Source organism: Narcine bancroftii, chromosome 3 (genome assembly GCF_036971445.1).
Source record: "Narcine bancroftii isolate sNarBan1 chromosome 3, sNarBan1.hap1, whole genome shotgun sequence".
Lineage (NCBI taxonomy): Eukaryota > Metazoa > Chordata > Chondrichthyes > Torpediniformes > Narcinidae > Narcine > Narcine bancroftii.
The window spans coordinates 156168040-156189410 of NC_091471.1; the positions used below are offsets into that span (position 1 = coordinate 156168040).

General features: G+C 42.2%; 1 protein-coding gene across 3 annotated transcripts in view; it reads left to right on the plus strand.

Moving 5' to 3' along the window:
• nup54 (nucleoporin 54) overlaps positions 1 to 21371 on the plus strand; it is an 83500-nt gene that overhangs the window by 57543 nt on the left and 4586 nt on the right. For all 3 annotated transcript variants that reach the window (XM_069925497.1, XM_069925496.1, XM_069925495.1), the window contains 7 exons: positions 5945 to 6082; positions 6431 to 6654; positions 8187 to 8374; positions 11196 to 11392; positions 13014 to 13068; positions 15708 to 15801; positions 17239 to 17346. In XM_069925497.1, coding sequence (XP_069781598.1) covers positions 5945 to 6082; positions 6431 to 6654; positions 8187 to 8374; positions 11196 to 11392; positions 13014 to 13068; positions 15708 to 15801; positions 17239 to 17346 — 1004 coding nt within the window. The remainder of the gene's footprint in view (positions 1 to 5944; positions 6083 to 6430; positions 6655 to 8186; positions 8375 to 11195; positions 11393 to 13013; positions 13069 to 15707; positions 15802 to 17238; positions 17347 to 21371) is intronic.

Here is a 21371-nt window from a genome sequence, read left to right on the forward strand (position 1 = left end):
ACATGATTGATTCCCTTCACCAACCACCAGCTGACAACAAGTACAAAGGAATCAAAACGCTCCTCAAGCATACATTAGGTCTCTCTTGCTGCGGCATAACTGCTGCATGCAGATGGCCCAGGTGACTGCAAACCGTTCATGTTCATGAAAGAAATGCTTGCCCTGATGGATGGACACAGGACCTGCCTCCTTCTTGAACAGGTTTTCCTCAAACAAATGCCTAAGGACATCTTCCTGCTCTTCTCGGATCACGATTTCACTGACCACCCACCTCCCCCAGCTGCAGCCTGTATTAAGGCAAGCCAAACAGCAGGGGGAAGCAGCCATCAACCCAATGGTGGCTGTGCCTTACCAGGCGATTATGGACAGCCCCAGCCTCCACAGAAAGGGCGACAGTGACATCAGCCTCGAACAGTGCCAGTAAGGACAAATGGTACTGCTACCACTAAAGATGGGGCTCCGCAGCCCACTGATGCCAACCACCCTGCATGCATCCGGGGAAATGCCCTGGTCAGCTGTCAGTGTGGCAACGGCAGCCAGCCGGAAAAAAAAATATCGACGACTCTACATCTGGGATTGTCTTTCGGCATGGCGTTTTCTCATTGACGTGGGAGCGAAGATCAACGTTGCCCTCCTTGAGCATCGACACTCATTCCAGAAAGAAGGGGCCTCCCTGGATGCCATCAACTGCAGCAGCATCAGGACTACGATCCCCCTCAACTTCAACTCCTGTCATTTCAAGTGGAATTTTACCAATGTCTCAAAATCTCTGCTGGGCACTGATTTCCTCCCTGCTGGATGATTTGAAACTCCCACATCTAAAATTCCCTTAACCCCAAGTGTCCCCCCCCCCCTCTCTGAGTTGCCCCTTGCCCTTGCCGGGCAACCACAACTCCCCTCTCCATTCAGATTGCGAACCCGCTTGCAAGCGTCAACTGATTTTGCAGTGACTGTTATTCTCTCCTACTCAACCCCCTCCAGAAGACTTTTATCTTCACATTACAAAAAAGCTCCCCCTCTTTTCTTCTTTTTCCCCCTCCTTTTTTTCCCCTCTCCCTTACTTCCCTTTTCTTTCCCTTCTTTAGTTTTTACTTGTACATTATTTTTACATCTTTATATGTAGTTTGTCGTCATTCTTCATTCTTGTTACATCCCTTCATCTCTCTTTCTGTCCTGCAGGCGTTCTGCAAATTCTCGTGCTTACTCCGGATCCAAGAACAGTCTGTTTTGCTCCCCCGGGATAACTATTTTAAGCACAGCTGGATATTTTAACATAAATTTATAGCCTTTTTTCCATAGGATTAATTTTGCTGTGTTAAACTCCTTCCTCTTCTTTAGGAGTTCAAGACATGTCTGGGTAAAACAATATTTTTTGACCCTTGTGTTCCAATGGTTTTTTGTCTTCTCTAATTTTATTCCTTGCCCTCTCCAATATATTTTCTCTTGTCGTGTATCTCAGAAATTCTACTAAAACGGATCTTGGTTTTTGTTGTGACTGTGGTTTCGGGGCTAGTGTTCTGTGTGCCCTTTCTATTTCCATTCCTTCCTGTATTTCTGGCATTCCCAGGACTTTTGGGATCCATTCTTTTAGAAATTCTTTCATATTTGTGCCTTCTTCGTCCTCCTTTAGACCCACTATCTTTATTTGGTTCCCCTACTATAGTTTTCCATCATATCGTGTCATGTGACTCCCAGAAATGGCGCGGCTCCTAGAAGCCTTAGTGTCATTAGTCCTTGGGAAACTCCCGGGTTCACAGAGACCTGCGTCTCTGAAGCTCCAGTGAGGTAAGTAGTGGCACGGTCTGACAGATGACGCATCCCCCTGGAACCAGAGTGAGGAGTTGATCCCTCATCCAGTTATCATGAGTAGTATTGGCTGGTGGGTACCCCCTACACCTGGAGCTTGCCACCTGTACTGGCTGATCTAGGTCCACATGTGCCAGCTTAAGGCAATCTACCAAAACTGTTTCTTGCTTGTCACCAATGACTATAAAAAAAGTGGAGCCACCATTCTGTAGCACCTTGAAATTACCTACATATGGCCTTCGTAATGGGGTCCTGTGTGAATCCCCGTGCAGCAATACATAAAGAAAATTCTTGAGTTCAGGCAGAAAGTATGAAGTTGTCCGGTGGTCGGAATAGGCACCAGTGTACCCACCTTTTCCCTTAAGCATGTGAGTACCAAAGTGGGAGATTCCTGCTGCCCATGTGCTGCTGGAATGAAGTCTCCTGGTACCGTTAAGGGGGCTCTGGAAACCAATTCTGCAGAGGACGTAGCTAGATCTTCCTTCAGCGTGGTATGGATGCCTAAAAGTACCCAAGGCATTTCATCTATCCAATCTGGTCCTTAAGCTGTTCCATGAGAGCTGTTTTCATATGACAGTGGAAATTTTCCACAAGGCCATTGGACTGGGGATGATAGGCCTTCGACCGATGCAGTTGCACGTCCACCAACTGCAATTGCGGACCATAACCCTGATGTAAATTGAGCTCTTCTGTCAGAGGAGATATGCATGTATAATCTGAAATGCACTATCCAATTAATGATGAAGGGTCTCGCACAAGCTGAGGCGGAGGTATCGGAGAGTAGGACAGCCCTTGATCATCTCGTGAACCTTTCTACTACCGTAAAGAGGTGAGTAGCGCCCTTGGACAGGGACAATGGGCCAACGATGTGGATGTGATCAAACCTACACTGCATGGGTGCAGAAACCTGTAGTGGGGCTTTGGTGTGGTTCTGAACTTTGGAGGTCTGGCACTGGACGCATGTCCTTGCCTAAAGTGCCGACTTGCTTGCTCAGGACGAGCCACATTGATTTGTCCGCCATAAGCCTTGTTGTTGTCCTAATCGAAGGATGATCCAAATTCTGTATGGTGTCAAACACCTGACATTGCCACACAGCAGGTACAATTGGCTTCGGTTGGCCTGTGGATACGTCACAAAGTAAAGAGGCATTTGCTGGACCAAAGTATATATCCTCCAATTACAGTCCCATTATGGCAGTACAATATACAGCCATCTCTTCATCTTCCTGCTGAGCTGCTGTCAAAGTGGTGCGGGATAGCATGTCGGTGACGAGATTGCTCTTCCCCGTGATGTGTTTTATCATAGTCATAAACTCTGAAATGTAGGAGAGTTGTTGTTGTTGTTGTCCTGCTGACCATGGATCTGACATCTTGGTGAAAGTCAATGGCTTGTGATCCGTGTAGACCGTGAACTCTGCCCTCTGGGAAATAGTGAAAATGTCGTTTGGCCAAGTAGAGGGCAAGGACCTCCCTGTCAAAGGCACTGTACTTCTGCTCCAGTGGTCTCAAATGATGACTACAGAAAGCCAGGGGTTTCTGCTCCAGGACCCCACCTACTACAGTGCCTGACTCATCCATCATCCGAGCCGTTGGCATGTCAACCCGTGGGTACACGAGCAAAGTGGCTCTCACTAGCGCTCCTTTGGCAGTCTCTAATATGGCCACATCATCTTATTTCAGTTTCTTGGGATGCCCTGACAAGTTTGAAAAGTGGCTGCACTAGCATAAAACGATGGTAAAAGTTAATCATATGCCAACAACCTCCTGCAGGCCCTTGTTGGTAGAAGGTCTTGGAAATGTGCAGATGGGCTCAACCTTGGAAGGTAGTGGAACTGCTCCGTGCTGGCTGATGTGGTGGCTGAGAAAATTGATTGATGTGAAGCCAAACTGGCATTTGGCCAGGTTGATCACTAACCCGTGGTCATCTAGCTGCTGACATAGTTGACAGAGATGGGCCCGGTGCTGCTGCCATGAATGGCTGGCGATAAGGATGTCGTCCAAATAAATTAATACGAAATCAAGGCCCTGAGTAACTGTGTCCACTAAGCCTTGAAATGTCTGGGCTGCACTTTGTAAACCAAAGGGCAAATGGAGGAATTCAAATAGCCCAAAAGGAGTAATTAACGCAGTCTTGGTAATGTCGTCTGGGTTAACTGGGATCTGATGGTACCGCACACCAGGTCAGTTTTGGAGAAAATCCTACTGCCATGAAGGATCGCAGAGAAATCCTGTATGCGGAGAACCGGGTAGCGATCAGCTGTAGGGATGCCTTTTAGATGCTCCACCCTCCAGAAGCCTTAGGTACCATATGCAGTGGTGATGCCCAATGGCTGTCAGAGCAGCAAACAATCCCCATTTCCTCCATGCATCGGAATTTGTTTTTAGTCAATTGCACTTCAAGCATGCAGGGGACATCCATCAGTTGGAATGTGGTGATGTACTCCATGTTTCGGTTGGGCCGTCGTGAATTGTAGAGTAATAATGCTGGGGAATTCAGCTAGGATTCTGGCATATTCATTGTTCGAGAGCGTCACCGAGTTGAGGTGAGGTGCAGGCAATACCGTGGGATGCAGGGTGAGGGACTTGAAAGTCTTTGAATTAACTAGGCGGCAACCTTTGACATCTACTAGAAGGCACTGTGCTCGCAAAAAATAAGTTCCCAGGAGCGGCTGTGATACATCAGTAACAGTGAAGTACCGACTGAACAGCGATGAGCCAAAATTGAGTGGAATTGTCCATGACCCATACGTTAGGATGCTGCTGTTGTTGGCAGCTGTGAGGGTAGGGCCCCTCTTTTCTGAACATGTTTCTGGGCCAGAAGCGTTGAGAACCAACAGCCTGAGTGTTGATCCCAGAGGAAAAGGAGGTTGTTCATGTGGCCGGCCACTGTGGCTATTACCGATGGCCAGCCTCAGGATTTCCCACATGTGGGCAGGGGGGATGGCAGTGGCGGGCTGCAGCTCCCCATCTCTGATGGTATTAGCACCACTGCTGCTCCCTGTCTGTGTTGTGTTCGGCTGAGTCTGATGTCGCACCATTATCCGGAATGGGCAGGTTTGTGCCATTTGCCGAGGCGCCGCTACACGCCCAACTGAAAGCTCTCTATGCTGCTTAGCTTGCCACAACTCATCAGCATGGGCTGCTAGATGACGAGTGTCACTAAAGTTGTCGTCTGCAAGCAGCAAACGGATGTCTTCTGGCACTTGCTCGAGGAAAAAGCTACTCAAAAAGCAGAAAAGGCTGATGTCCGTCCGTGAGCGCCAGCATGTCATTCATTAGTTCAGGAGTGTGGTTGCCCAGTCCGTCCATATGGAGAAGTTGAGCTGCCCTGTTGCTTTAGGAAAGGCCGAAAGTACGTATAAGCAGGTCTTTGATGGCTTCATACCTGTTGTTGGCTGGCAGCTAGCGTAAGAAATCGACAATATATCCCGTGGTCCAACGATGCAATGACATAGGAGCAGTTCCACTACCTTGTTGTGTCAGCGGTAAACTGGCGCAGATGAAACTGGGCCTCTCAAACCAGAACTGTAGATGCGAGGTCCAAAATACTGTAAGTTTGAGCTCAACGGGATTCTGTGCATCCATATTGAGGTTCAAAATGTCATTTGGACCATCGGAATCACCAATGCAGCGAGTGATGAAGTATAAAAGAACACAAGACGCTGTGAGCTCACTAGTTTAATTATGTTCTTAAAGTCATTTAAATATCCGAGATTCGCACGGAAATGATAAGGCTGCCAGAAGCCTTAGTGTCATTAATCCCTGGAGAACTGGGCCTGCGGAGACCTGCGACTCCGAAGCTCCGGTGAGGTAAGTAGTGGCGCAGTCCTCAATGTAACAATATTTCAAGTGAATCCATTTGTTTAGAATATGTTTATTTTGCATCCATTGGACACAATATCCTGTCAAACCTGGCTTTTTGTTTTTTTTTTGCTTTATTTTAATTAAAAACGTAGTTATTTCCAAAATTATTACTGTACTAATTTTTTAACATTTCTTTTTTTTAATTTATGCACAAAATGCTTAATATTTTGTCTTTAGATTAATCTGAGCTGCAGTAAATTTTGAATTAAACCCAAGAAAGCTGGACATGTGTTTTATAATTTTAAAATACCATTTTTTTTTCTTTACTTCCCAGGCCTTTTCCAGAATCCACAGAATAAGGGTTTTGGGTTTGGTGGTGGATTTGGCACTGGTACTGGCACAGGTCTGGCTCCTGGATTGGTAGCTGGTTCCACATTTGGAGGATTTGGTGGTTTTGGTGCCCAACAGCAAAGTAAGTTAATGGAAAGGCAAATCATTGCAGTTAAGTTTTAGTTTAAACCAAACTTCAAATGTTGCATTGGCAATTAATAAGAAATGTTCAAAACTTATTAATTTTTTTCTAGAGATAATGCTTTTGTTAAAATACATGATTTCACCTGTTCGTCATAAACCTTGCAGGGGTGTTGTGTATATTTTTAAAACTTGTGTGTACACTAAAGATTAATTATTACCAATTCCTTCAAGAAATGTGATGTATTTCAGTTTCTCTTCCACATGTTGTTCAGATCAATGGATTTTCTTCCTTTCATTCCAACATCTTCTGTCCCAGAGAGAAAATGTTGTTTCTCTGTATTTATAGCTGGAGGCCTTTTTGGACAGACGTTACAACCTCAGGCCCAGACAGTTCAACTAATCAACACAGCAAGTGCTCTTTCTGCACCCACTCTGTTGGGGGATGAGCGAGATGCCATATTGGCAAGGTGGAATCAGCTTCAGGCTTTCTGGGGAACGGGAAAAGGGTACTTTCACAACAACTTGGCTCCTGTTGAGTTCACTCAAGAAAATCATTTTTGCCGATTTAAGGTAAATTCATTTCAACTCTGTTTTGGTTGCATTCTGTCAAGCCAAAGTTGAAAAAGTGTTCACCTTGTGGGAATGAATGATAAAGTCCACTTTTATAAATATCTTTTACTGTGGGTGCAGCAAACAAGGATGTAGGTTTGTCACAATCCTAAATATACCATTAGCAATTAAATGAGAGATAGCTGAGGCACATAAGAACAGAATGGCAGTTGTTGTAGGGGAATTTAACTTCCACGTAGATTGGGAAAATAAAGTTGGTCGAGGAAGTCTGGAGGATGAGTTCATAGAATGAATCCCTGATAACTTTCTTGAGCAGCATGTTAAGGAACCATAAAGGGAGAATACTAGTTTAGATCTAGTATTGTGCAATGAGGTGGGTAAAATTAATGATCTAGTGGTTAGGGAGTCTCTTGGAAAAATGGCTGACGATTATTTGAAGAAACACGTGATCTGGGCCAGTCACTGGTGTGTTTTTTTTTAAAAAGCAACTCACAATCCATGGGGGTGTGTATTTTTAAAAAGCAACTCACAATCCATGGGGAGGGGTGTGTTTTTAAAAAGCAACTCACAATCCATGGGGCGGGTGTGTTTTTAAAAAGCAACTCACAATCCATGGGGGTGTGTGTTTTTAAAAAGCAACTCACAATCCACGGGGGGGGGGGGGCTGTGTCTTTTTTAAAAGCAACTCAATCCATGGGGGGGAGGTGTTTTTTTTTTAAAAAGCAACTCGCAATCCATGGGGGTGTGTTTTTTTTTATAAAGCAACTTGCAATCCATGGGAGTGTGTGTTTTTTTTAAAAAACAACACACAATCAATGGTGGGTGTATTTTTTTAAAAAAAGCAACTCTCAATCAGTGGGGGTGTGTATTTTTTTTAAAAAAGCAACTCTCAATCAGTGGGGGTGTGTATTTTTTTTTAAAAAAGCCACTCACAATCAATGGGGGTTACCAGATTAAGGACTAAAAAGCTTTTAACATTCAACACTTTCCACTGGTTGCTTGTATGCAAGTTTTTTGAATGCCTTTGGTGAGCAATTATTCTCGGATTGTAGAAAATAAAGGGGCAAGTAAGTCTGGAGAGCAATGTTATTCCCTTTATGAAGGAGTTGACTGAAAATAAAAGCCTGCTTTTATTTTGCACCTGTTCGATGCAAGAATGTTAGGCTTTTTGATGTGGCTTTCCAGTTCTTTGTTCAATTTGGAAACCAAGCTGGAGATCAGCAGACTATCATCTATTATTATTCCATCAAGTGAGATCAGTCATTCAAAGCAGGTAACTGTGCTCCTGACTTGGTTAGATTCATTGTTATGAGTAGTAATGGGGCTGCTGAAGAAAACCATCCTGTAACAGGAATTGAGACTGGTAAATATTTTATGTCTATTGCTTAGTCATTCTGTGAAGCAGATGTCTTCTGTGCTATAATCCATGTTGTTGTCGTCTTGTATTTTATGCTCTCCAAAACTGAGTTACTGAAAACCTAACAGTAAACAAGTTTACCTTTATTACTCCAGTGTTTTTCATCTCCCTGCAGACTGTTGGTTTCAGCTGCATACCCAGTAATAAGGATGAGGATGGTCTGGTAGCTTTGGCTTTTAACAAGAAAGAAGCAGACATTCGAAACCAGCAGCAATTGCTTGTGGAAACTTTACACAAGATTCTCGGAGGTTTGCAGCAAATCATGGTCAACGTTGAAGGGATCCGAGCACTGCCAGATGACCAGTAAGTGCACTTCTCGTGTTTGTCAATTATTTTCTATTACTCTGTGTAAGGTGAGTGGTAGTTGGTAATTAGAAGGCGGGGCCGGGTTGTTTGGGAAGGGGAAAGAATGACATTCAGGCAATCGGCAATACTATCTCTAGGAGAAAATAAAGACAAATGATTTGGAAAAAATTCCACTTGCTTTTGGCTTTTCTACCACATATGAGAAACCTCTCTAATCAGCTCAGCATTAAACTTCAACAAGAATTACATTCGAGGTCAAGGTAGAAAAATCCTTTCTATTCAGGATATACCAAGACAGTGAGGCACAGTTAGAAGCAGATTAATACATTGTTTGCCCAATTAAATTGTGAAACATAGAAGCTTGGCAATGTTATAACTCTTGAAAAATGTAAAATGCTGGTTAGGAAGGAGAGAGAGAGAGAGAGAGAATTTTTTTCAGATCAGTTGTCCTTATTTCTACTAGAGGTGGTATTACTTGAATTTCTATCTCTGCGCCCCTATTCAAAATTAATTTGTAGTTGTCTTTCTAGTTTCAAATGGAGCCTTTAATGCTATAAAGAGAGAAAGCATTGCCTCGACCTGCTCGGCATAATTCGGACCTGTGGTTCGAAGTTGAAAGAATAGGGTTGTGTAGAACACACAATGAACGCCATTGGTTGTCTGCCACTTTATACTTCAAGTTTAGATAGTAACTAATTTATCTCTGTGAATTGAAATTTGAATTTAAAAGTGAACAGAAAAGTATCTAGAATAATTCAGCTATCACAGTTAAACATAGAAAGGTTGCAAAAGCTCAGGTGATGTGGCAACATCTGTTGAAAGAGAAGCTATAATGTTTCAGGTCAAAGACCATAAAACCACAGAACACTACAGCACAGAAAACAGGTCATCCAGCCCTACTAGTCAATGCCGAAACATCATTCCGCTAGTCCCACTGACCTGCAGCCATTCCATAACCCTTCAGCCCTCTCCCATCCATGTATCTATCCAATTTATTCTTAAAACTTGAGAGTGAGCCAAAATTTACCACATCAGATGGCAGCTCGTTCCCCACTCCAACCATTCTCTGAGTGAAGACGTTCTCCCTAATGTTCCCTCTGAACCTTTCCCCTTTCATCCTAAAGCCATGTCCTCTCATATTTATCTTTCCTAATCTAAGTAGGAAGATCCTACCTGTATTTACTCTGTCTATACCCCTCATAATTTTGTAAACCTCTATCATATCTCCTCTCATTCTTCTGTGCCCCAAGGAATAAAGTCCTAACCTCTTTAATCTTTCCCTGTAACTCAACTGAAAACCTGGCAACATCCTAGTAAATCTTCTCAACACTCTTTCAATCTTATTGATATCCTTTCTGTAATTTGGCAACCAGAACTGCACACAATACTCCAAATTTGGCCTCACCAATATCTTGTACAATCTCACCATAACATCCCAACTCCTGTACTCAATACTTTGATTTATGAAGGCCAAGATGCCAAAAGCTTTCTTTACAACCCTGTCTACCTGTGATGCCATTTTCAGGAAATTATATATCTGTATTCCCAGATCCCTTTGTTCCTCCGTACTCCTCAGTGCCCTACCATTTACTGTGTATGTCCTACCTTGGTTTGTCCTTCCAAAATGCAACACTTGTCTGCAATGAATTCCATCTGCCATTTTCTAGCCAATTTTTCCAATTGGTGCAGATCCCTCTGCAAGCTTTGAAACCCTTCCTCGCTGTCCACAATGTCTCCAATCTTAGTGTCATCAGCAAGCTTGCTGATCCAATTTCCCACATTATCATCCATATCATTGATACAGACAACAAACAACAAGGATCCCAGCACTGATCCCTGAGGCACACCACTAATCACAGGCCTCCAATCTGAGAAGCAGTCATCCATTACCACTCTGTCTTCTCCCATACAGCCAATTTCAAATCCAGTTTACAACCTCTCCATGGAACCTTCTGAACTAACCTCCCATGTGAGACCTTGTCAATGGCCTTACTAAAGTCCATGTAAACAACTTCCACAGCCTTTCCTTCATCTACTTTCTTGGTAACTTCCTCGAAAAACTCTGATTCATTAAACACAACCTACCACCCACAAAGCCATGCTGACTGTCCTTAATAGTCATATTATCTTGGGACAAACTGTTGAATCAGGCAGGAGTGTTAGCACTATCTTCTGTAGCATTATAGCCTCTATTGTTTTCCAATTTTCAAAATGCCACAATTTCTCAGTTTATTCTTGTATCATTAGGCCCTTGTACCCCATTTTTCATACTATTTTAGCAATTACTTTCTTGCATGTACAGTTTCTAATCAACTATCACTACAGAATATTGTAAAGGCCCAAAGTGCAGCCAATCTGAAGCTGCTGTAGATAACATTAAAAATTACAAAATGTTTCAAATATCTCCCACTCAGGTCTTAATAATTATGAGTGAGAAAGGATAAATGAAAAGCATTCAATATTGTAATTTAATTGTAATATTCTGGAAATGGGCTGTTTGATTTGCCCAAACAACCTTGTAGCTAAAGGACTTACTTGAGACCTGCCTGCCAACCTCTTTTTTAAATCATCTTTTAAAGGTGGTCCCAAATATGCAGTCATAAGGTATGGTGTCAAATGTGCCTGTATATTTAGATGGTGTTTGAGAGCAGCTCCAATTCTGGCAAATATAACCAATGACATCAATTGAGCCAATGCATTAGATTAAAATAATTGCCTGCACATGGTATGTGGGATGTACCTCTAGTTTGGAGACCTGATATTTGATGCCGGAGGAACACTGAATTTCGAAACGTTTTTCCTATTCTCTGGTATTCAGGACAGAAATGGTTATCTATGTTGTCGAACGCTTTCCAAATGGAAACTCCAGAAGAGTTTCAGCAACAAATCTTTTTAATTCACTGGAACAGAGTAATGTGAAGAATCAACTGATGCAGCTAGGAGTGATTGTTGCCTTGCCGAGGACTGAACTTTCTCCAGCCCAGATAAAACAGCTGCTGCAGAACCCTCCAACGGGTATGTTACATAGAATAATTGCCTACTTATGAAATTTAACAGATAATGTTCTCAAAAGTCCCTTGTATAGAATTCAGGACTCAACCTGCGTTATACAAGATAAAAGGCTGGAAATTGCCTGCTATTCTTTGCTGGACTTCTGGCTGACAAATATGATCATAAGGACTGGATGTTGCACAAACCCTTGCCAGTTAGAATTGGGATGTTGCAGTTCTGTGGAGGTTTGCTGAGTACATTTGTGCCTACCACCCCCAATCTAATGGGCTGGTCGAGCACTTTCTCCACCAGCTAAAAGCAGCTCTCAAATGATGGCTGCATGGGCCCAACTGGATGGATGAACTTCCATGGGTCCTGCTGGGCATCCACACAGCACCTAAAGAGGGCTTCCCCACCTCATCAGTGGAAATGTTCTACGGCGCACCGCTCTCCATCCTAGGTGATGTTCATTTTGGCTCCACCGAACGCCCTGGACGTCCTACAGTGGCTGAAGAACCATACCACCTACCCACGTCCACATCCTATCACTACCCACAGGACACCAACCAGCCATGTCCAACAAGAACTCAAAGCTGTGGTCTTTGTCTTTGTAAGACGGGGCAAACCAGATACCCCCACCCCCCCTCTGCAGTGCCCTTACGAAGGGCCTTTCAAGGTACTGAGAGGGGAGGGGGTTGTATATACTCTAGATATTGGAGGCAGGTACAACATGTTTATAGTCGACTGCCTCAAGAAAGCCCACTTGGCTTGTTCAGAGCCTTTCCCTGCCCCTACACTATGGTGTCAGGGGCGCCTGCCCAAAGACAATCTCCCAAACCTCTCCCAAAGAAGCAGCGATTCTGGCGACGGAGGGGGTGTAGCAGACCGGGTCAACCCCGCACACAGTGGGCCCAAACGCTGTTGCGGACAGCCAGTGCAGTAGGGCGCAGGACTTTCTCCCCACCGCACAAAAGTTCCAGCTGCAGGAGCGCGTTGCCAGGGGAATGGCCAGGCCTCACAGCAGCATTATGACTTCATTCCCGTGAGCCTGTCGCGTCTCCCCCCCACCCCCAAAAGGAATGCATGTGGTTTGAATAAATGGCAGTTACTAGTTTATTTGCTTTGTGTGGACAACATTTATTTCAGCAGCTCTGCCTTTAGCAATGCTACACCGCCCTAATAGAATTGGGGTGACCTCACGCAGCACATTGGTACGATAATTTTAGAAGGAAATGGATAAAGAAATTTTGAAATGTGTTGTCACCTTCTTTGCTAACATGGGTGCACAATGATCATTTTGAGGCAACTGTCCTCCAAGAAAATTGTTAAAGTTATAAAATTTAGGGCTCCAAAAATCATTTCTACCAAAAAGTTATTTTATGGATGATCTGTGATCTTCACTAATTCTATGGTTTATACCTTTACTCCCTTTTTGAAAGCTATCTTAATTTTTATAACTCCTTTTTCCTTTTGTTATCAGCAATGTCCCTCTCTGAGCTGTCACTGAGAGTCAATTAGACAAAGTTAACCTTAGGGACTGAAAATATTAATAATGTATTGTTTGATTATGTGGGGAAAATGATGCTATCCTTGAGGAAACCTAAGGATTGGATATGACCATTTACAATGGCTTTTTCTCTTTTAGGTGTTGATCCAATAATTTGGGAACAGGCTAAAGTTGACAATCCTGATCCTGAAAAGTAGGTTTTAATACTTAACATTTGCATTTTGATTTTGTTAAATCTTGTGCACGTACAAAATTTTGAGATGGGTTTGAACATGGTATTTTTGCAGGATTTTCTCTTCTGTATATTTCAATAGATAACAGGCTTGAGTCAAATAATTTGAAAGGGGAAAAGGGAAATCAGCCTGTGCCCCTCCCTCTGCTCCTTCTTCCCTTGTCTCCCCCACCCCCCACCAACCCACCTTTTTATTTAGGCGCCTGCCTGCCTTTTGCTCCTACCTTGACGAGTGGCTCAGGCCAAAAACGTTGGTCTTTGCTACCTGTATCCGCTGCGTGACCTGCTGAATTTTTCCAGCACTTTTGTGTATTATAGAAGAAAATGAAATTGGCTTGTATAGTTTTACCTTAATCTCTTAGTGTAATATCAAGATCACAGTTCCTTTCATGCCAGCACCCTAGTACAGCCATGGATAATGGAATGATTTTATAGTTATAATTGCACAATTTCAATGCTATCTACAAGTTTTCCGATGACATCACTTGTCAGCAGAATCAGAAACAAGCATACAGGAGGGAAATAGATCAACTAGTTGAGTGGTGTCACACCAACAACTTTGCACTTAACATTAGCAAAACCAAGGAGATGATTGTGGACTTCAGAAAGAAGTCAGGAGGACATGACCCAGTCCTCATCGAGGGCTCAGCAATGGAGCAGTAAAGAACTTCAAATTCCTGGGTGTCAACATTTCTGAAGATTTGTTCTGGAGTCTCTATGTCAATGCATCACAAAGAATGCTCACCAGTAGCTATACTTTGTGAGGAGTTTGAATAGATTTGATATTGTCACCAAAAACTCTCGAAAGCTTCTGCAGGTGTGCCATGGGGAGCATTCTAGCTGGTTGTATCATTGACTGGTATGGAGGTGCCAACACTCAGGACAAGAGAGAACTTGGCCTGCGACATCATGGGCACCAGTCTTTACTCCATCAAGGAAATCTACAAGAGAACGAGTCTTAAGAAAGCAGCCTCTATCCTCAAGGACCCCCACCACCCAGGCCATGCCCTTTTCACTCTGCTACCATCAGGGGAAAAAAGGTACAGAAGCCTGGAGATGAGCGCTCAGCGGCACAAGGACAGCTTCCTTCACTCTGCCGTCAGATTCCTAAATGAGCAATGAACCACACACTGCCTAACTTTGGCTTTTTCTTGGACTATTTATTTATTTTGTAAGGTTGTTTGGACTGTGATGTTGCCGCAAAACAACAAATGTTGTGACACGTTCATGACAATAAATTCTGATTCAATGGTTCTAAAGTGGCCAGTATGCGTTGTGAAGAGAGCTTTTTTATTAAACAAACATTTAGATTATCTGTAAATCCATTATTGTAATTTCATGTCAGCTACCACTGAATAGTAGAACGCACCAAGTGTATTGTGTAGTGGTTTATTCTGGAGAAATTTAACATTTAATTTGAGGGTGCATGGATTTTGATTTTTTTTTCTTCCTATTCTTTGTATTTGTCTGAGAATCCAACCAAAATGGAGGCGCTGCTGTAATGGTAGCACTACAGCTGGTGTGGACCAATGAGGTCCAACTGCCCAGTCAACTGCTGTCAGCTCCGCACAGGCTTTGAACGGCCTGTTTAAGGAGCTGATGATAGTTTTATTTAAAATCCTGTGACTGTGGGGTCTAGACCCTAGATGGTGACGCCTATGATCAACAGCAGCCACGAGCGGTTCCAGACTTCAGGGAAGCAGAGGACTGGTGCAGGGCACCAGTCAACGGGGAGACCGACCGCCGTCTGAGAAGCAGAGGAGATGAACCATGGGATGGTGACCACAGCAACAGACCAGTGAGGGGTTCTGCAGCTGATGGAGCCACACAGGCAGTGGTCTGCTGATGACTTGAGATGAGGAACCCACGGAGGTTCTGGTCAAGGGACTCGCACCAGGCTACGGACTGCTGGACACTGGCTTGAAACTGACCAGGTATCAGAACCAGGATCCAAGAGGGTGCTGACGTTTTGGACGGGTGTGCGGTTGCAGTGGCTGCGTGAGTGCTGGAGCGGATCCACGGACACTCGGTGACTCTGGGGAAAGCTTTCTTGCTTTTCTTTCTCAGACTGGAAGAGGCGCTTCAGGCAATTTCTGCTGATGGCAAATCTGTCTCCCTTAGCAGACAAAAGCAATTTCATGTAATATGGCACTGTTTTTATTATATGACAAAAAATTGAAATTGAATCTTGAATATTGAAGGATCATTTTATTTGAGGGTATTTTGATGATTTATTTGGTTAAAATCAGATTTTGAATTTTTTTCTACATTATATAAAGGATCATAACAGTATTTCTGATATCAATGCATTTTAGCTAAATAACTTAAGCAATACAATCAATCTTTGATTTTTGTTTTTCATGATCATTGGACCATTATAATGCATTAGCATTATTGCTTTTCAAATCTTATCATTTTCCAGTTAATTGAACATTCAATAGGAATGTTCTTGCATTTTGTTGACACTAGTTGATTTAATTATGAGCAGAAAGTGATAGTGTTCTGTTTGTGTACACATTTTACATACATTTAAACCTTTCCAAAGAGTAATACACATTAAACTAAAGTTCTCATTGTTTTCTTTGTGCTCTTCTCCCAAGACTCATCCCAGTGCCGATGGTTGGTTTTAAGGAATTGCTGAGGAGGCTTAAATTCCAGGACCAAATGACAAAGCAGCATCAAAGTAGACTGGATGTGAGTTGAGATTGTAATGGGCAAGCATGTTTGTGTGCCTCTATCAACTCATCGCAAAATTCAAATAATCTCAAAATAATTCAGTTTTTAGAGGTGGTGCCACTGCAAAGTTGAAAATCCTTGAGCTAAACTAGTTTATCTGCCATCAAGTGAATTGTCTCTCATTTCCAGAGCTCAGGGTTCACACCAGACCTTGACCACATACCATGCATGTTTTCAATTGTCTACAAGATTACTTAGTTTTTCCTTGGGTAGTGTGTCAGAAATTAATAGGGGCTTTCCCTTTCCAATTAAATTAAATCTGCAGATGTTGGGCTGGATAAATTCTGCAGGCCATGAAGCATCCATAGGAAGTCAAAGAAACCAATGCTTTGGGCCTGAATCTGGAAATATTTCCAGCTCCTAATGAAGAGCTTAGGCCTGAACCATTGGTTATCTTTTGTTTCCTGTGGATGCTGCATGACCTGTTGAGTTTCTCCAATGCTCTTGTGTATTTTCCTTTCCAGATTTTATTTTTCTATTAAAGTTAGTTTGCAGGTGCAGCAGGTAATCAGGAAGGCAGATGAAATGTTTATCTTCATTGCTAGAGGGATTAAATTTAAGAGCTGGGAAGTTCGACTGAACCTGTACAGAGTTCTGGTGGAATATTGTGTGCAATTGTAGTCTCCTTACTGCATAAGAGATTGCCAGGTTGATTCCCAAAATGAAGTTATCATGGGAGGAGAGATTGAGTAGTCTGGTACTACTTGGATTTTAGAAAGCTAAAGGGGAATCTTATAGGGGCATATAAAATTATGAAAGGAATGCATAGCAGGGAGGTCGTTTCCACTGACGGATCAGACTTGAACTAGGGGATGTGGTCTCAAGATTTGGGGGAATAGATTTAAGATAAAAATGAGGAATTACTTCTTCCAGAGAGCCATGAATCTGTGGAATTCTCTGCCCAAGGAAGCAGTCGAAGCTGTATCATTGAATGTATGTAAGGCACATGTTTTAGAAGAATTTGGAAATTAAAGGATACGGGGAATGGGCAGGTTGAGTCCATGGCCAGATCAACCATGATCTTCAATGGCAGGGCAGGTGCAATGGTCCTATGGCCTAATTCCTATTTTTTGCATTCCTGTAATCCGTGTTTAGTTGCCTGACATTCGTTGACTTATGAAAGATGTGGCAGATGGCGTTAACGCTTCTTAAAGTAAATGAGATTGATGACTTGGAATCTCTTTAATGATACAGACATGGTAGCATTGGATAGTTTAGTGTTTGCAGGCCTTCCAGCAGTATAATTGTTCAGATACATTAATTATAAAGTTTGAATTTAATAACTCGGGCAATTATTTTTACGCATTTGTAAAATCCAAAGAAAAGCAGTTGCTGTATGTGCTTTTCGCTTTTCACATCCTTTGTCTGACCATATTACCTCTTCCTCCTATACAGATCATATCTGAGGATGTAAATGAACTGCAGAAGAACCAGGCTACAACTGTAGCAAAAATTGCCCAGTACAAGAGAAAATTGATGGACCAAGCTCATAAAGTCTTACAGGTGACTATGGATTTTTTTTGTCTTTTTAAAATTGGGCTTTCTCGTGGATTATTTTGGACTGCGTATCCTGATCTTTGTTGTCTTTGTAGAGATCTCTTGATGACTTTGCAGTATAAATCTCTTCCAGTACACTTTAACCCAAATTGCCTTTATTTTCATAGTACCCCTCATTTCAAAGTTCAGATTTATTGTTGGAGTCCATGCATGACATTACATACAATTCTGAGATTCTTTTCCTGTGGGCCAGGGAGGATTTCTAATTTTTGATAGTGGAAAAAAATTGTACTCAAGAAAATGTACGTATTCAAAGGAGAAAAATGTCAGCAAGAAGAATCTGCAAATTGTGCAATACAGAAAATATTCAATAATAAATAAATGTGCCAAGTAGAGTCCTTAAATGAGTCTGATTGAGTTTGTTATTTAGGAGTCTGATGGTGAAGAGGTAGCAACTGTTGCTGAACCTGATGCTATGGGTCTTGTGGCACCTAGACCTTTTTCCTGATGGTAGCAGCAAATACAGAGCATGTCCTGCATGGTGTGGATCCTTGATTGCTGCAGCTCTCCATCAGCGGTGTGCCATGTATATTTTTTCAATGGTTGGGAAAGTTTTGTCTGTGATGTACTGGGCTATGTTTACTACCTTTTGCAGAACTTTCAGCTCAGAGGTATTGGTGTCTCTATACTAGACTGTGATGCAGCCAGTGAGAGCACTTTCCACTAAACATCTGTAGAGACTTGCCAAGGTTTACGATGTCATACCAAACCTCCACAAACTCCTGAGAAAAAAGAGGTGCTGTTGTGCTTTCTTCAATATGACATTTGGGTGCTTCCGTGGCATTTCCCATGCAAGCTATCATGGTCTCTCTGAGTAAAGTTGCAGATAGTGCTAAATAGGAAGACGTTTGTGTCATTCGAATAGCCGTGAAAATTGGCCAAACCATTATGATGATTATATGTGGTCCTCAAAGCCACTTTTAGGACAAAATACAATGCTGGTTTCTATCTCTAGGGTCTCACTGAATTTAAAACCTATGATGAAGTGCCTAACGCTCTGTAAAACCAAGTTCCCATTCTTTCCCATTATGTCATTACCATTTCCTCAATCTATACTGATGTGAGCGAAGGGTAATCTGGCTTCTAAGTGCTGTGTTAAAGATATCGTTTGGTTTTGCAAGACAGGTTTCAATTGAATGATCTTGCCTTCTCAGAGTGCCAATCCTGTGGCCTTCCTATAACTTGCCTTTCTGTAAAGAAACTAGCATTAGTTTCTTCAATAAATTCATGCTTTTTTTTCCATTCATCAAGTTTTTTTGTCATAACCTCTCAAATACTGAGTCGTCTTTAGCTCTCTTCTCTGTGCTGCCTTTGGGCGTGAGGAGATTATGGACATCATTTTGTTATCAAAGTAAGTTAAATTCTTAGACATGTACACCTCCGAATGAGTTTTGTTGTGTTGGATAGTTCAGCCTCTCTCAACAAGGTGAAACCTTGCTACAAATGTTAGCAGTGGGTCAAAAGGTGTGTGCTTGTGGTGGTATGCGGGGTGGGGTTTGGGGTTGCACTGCATGCCAGGTGGTGGTGCGTGCGCATGGGATGTATCTGGTTGTGTGATGTTTTTAACTGGTCATCAGGAACTTCAGATCTCTCAATCCTGCATCTGAGAATGAGGGTTTATATGCCGACTACAAATGTGTAAATTAAATTATTAACTTGTGCCAAGACAAAAAAAAGAGATAATAAATATAAAAGGATAGATATATTCACAATTGCAGAAGGTGGGAGAAAAAAATCTATGTTTCAAAAGGCTGATATTTTGATGGTCCCAGAGTAGACAATGGTTTGGGTGGTATAAGGAGACTCTGGAACCTGATGGCTATTGAGAAGGGAAAAAAAAACTGTCCTTGAGCCTCAGTGCTGGCCTTCAGACTTCTATACTTTCTGCCAGAAGAGAGCAGCGAGAAGAGATTTATGATAGGTGCCCTCTATGATGTTGGCTACCACCTTGTGATGGATTTGGCTTGGTTTGTCACTCTCTGCAGCCTTCTGTGTTCCTGGATGCTCTAGTTGCCAAACCCCAGGCAGTGATGCAACCATTCAGTATGCTTTCCACAGTACACTTGTAGGTTTGATAGAGTATTTGATGATGTGCCAAATCTCTTCAGACTTTATAGAAAGTAGAGGTGTTGGGGGGCTGTTTCTATGGTAGCCTTCATGAGCTGGCTCTAGGAGAAGCCCTCAGATGTGTGAATACCCAGGTCCTAACTCTTACCACTGTTATCCTACCAATGAAGACATGGTCTCTCAGTCTCCCCTTCCTAAAGTCCACAATAAGCTCCTCACTTTTGCCGACGTTGACATCAAGGTTGTTCTGGCACCATACAACTAGATCCTCCTTCTCCATCTTGTATTCTGACTCCTTATTACCCATTATTCAGCAAACAACAGGGAAGGTATGTTGTTTGTTGGTGGCAAACTTGCCTTTGCAATTGTGAGGGTAAAGGGACAGAGCATGGGATTAAGCATGCAGCCTTGTGATGCCCCTCAGTCTGAGAAAGGCAAGATTCTGAGGAGTCTCAGCAGGATGGAGAGGGAAAGGTTGCTTCTTCCTGGAGAGCCTAGAACTAAAGTTTACTGTTTAAAATCCAGTAGGACAGAGGAGAGAATTTTTTTCCTGTGAAACCAGTTTTTCCATCTCCCTTCTTCAGAGGGCACTAGATGGAGAGTCTTTAAAAAAAATTTTAATGCAGAGGTAGATGTATCATTGCCAAGCATGGGAGTGAGGTTGTCATGAACACAGTTGAAATTAGTCAGTTCGTCCATTATCTTATTAAATGACTGAGCAGGATTGAGTAGTTTATTCCATCTTAATTTATACAGTGATAAACACTCAGGCCTAGATTGATAGATGTGAAGGGTCCACCAATTTTTCAGATGACCCTTTAAAAGCTTCCCATCAGGATGTATGGCTGCTTGGTTTTGGAACTGCTCTGCACAAACGTGCAAGAAATTTAGGGAGTTGTGAATGCAGTTCCAGACATCACACAAACCAACCTCTCCACCATTGACTCTATCTAAACTTCCTACCATCTTGGCAAAGGAGCCAATGCATTAAAAGACTCATCCAAGCCTGGTCATCTATCCTGCTGGGCAGAAGATACACAAGTCTGAAAATGCTCACCACATCTTTAGCACAAATATGTTGAAAAGCAATTTCTGTAGTATTGTCATTAATACAAATATTTGAAATGGCATCATGGTCACCACCAGGTTCGAAGATGCTTTATTCCCTGTTATCAACCTCTCATTCACAAAATCATTACGCACTTGCATGGTTTTAACTTTTTCTCCACAAGCCTGTACTACCTTATTCTACTTGAGTAAGGGTGAACTTGTACAATAGGTAAAACAAAGTCTTTCACTACATATTTCTCATTACATGGGACAATAGCAAGGTTTAAGAATCATTTAGAAAGGTGCATCCTAATCCTTTAATTGCCTTGTTTGGTGTTGTTAAGAGTGGTTTAATTCTTAACAGCTTCTAATTTGCATGTACATATTAGCCTTTACTTCTTTTACGGCTAGGTGGGCAGTGTTGCTCAGTTGGAAGGATGTAGAAAATAGAACAGTTCAGCACAATGCTTAAGGGCTACGTGATGTCTTGTCCTGTTTAAATTTAGAAAAGATTAGATGCTCAATTTCAGATTTGAATTAAATTTTTTTCAATCACTGTGGGGACCCTTTTATGAATTATTTTCAGAATCTGATTTGATATGAATACAGAAGTGTTGACTAATAAGGTAATTTATCAGTTTGATTCCTCTTTGCTAAACAGCTTCATTTTTGGTAGTGGATTTAGATTTTTTTTATAATAAAATATTACTGTAATATTTGTTTGAGAATGTGAGGTACCTTAGATGAAATAGTATGATCTAAGTGTAATGTACTATTTTCTGACTTTTAATATGTATTCTTGTGTACTCTATTTATCAATGTGGAACTTCAATTTCATTAAAAATATTGAAAAA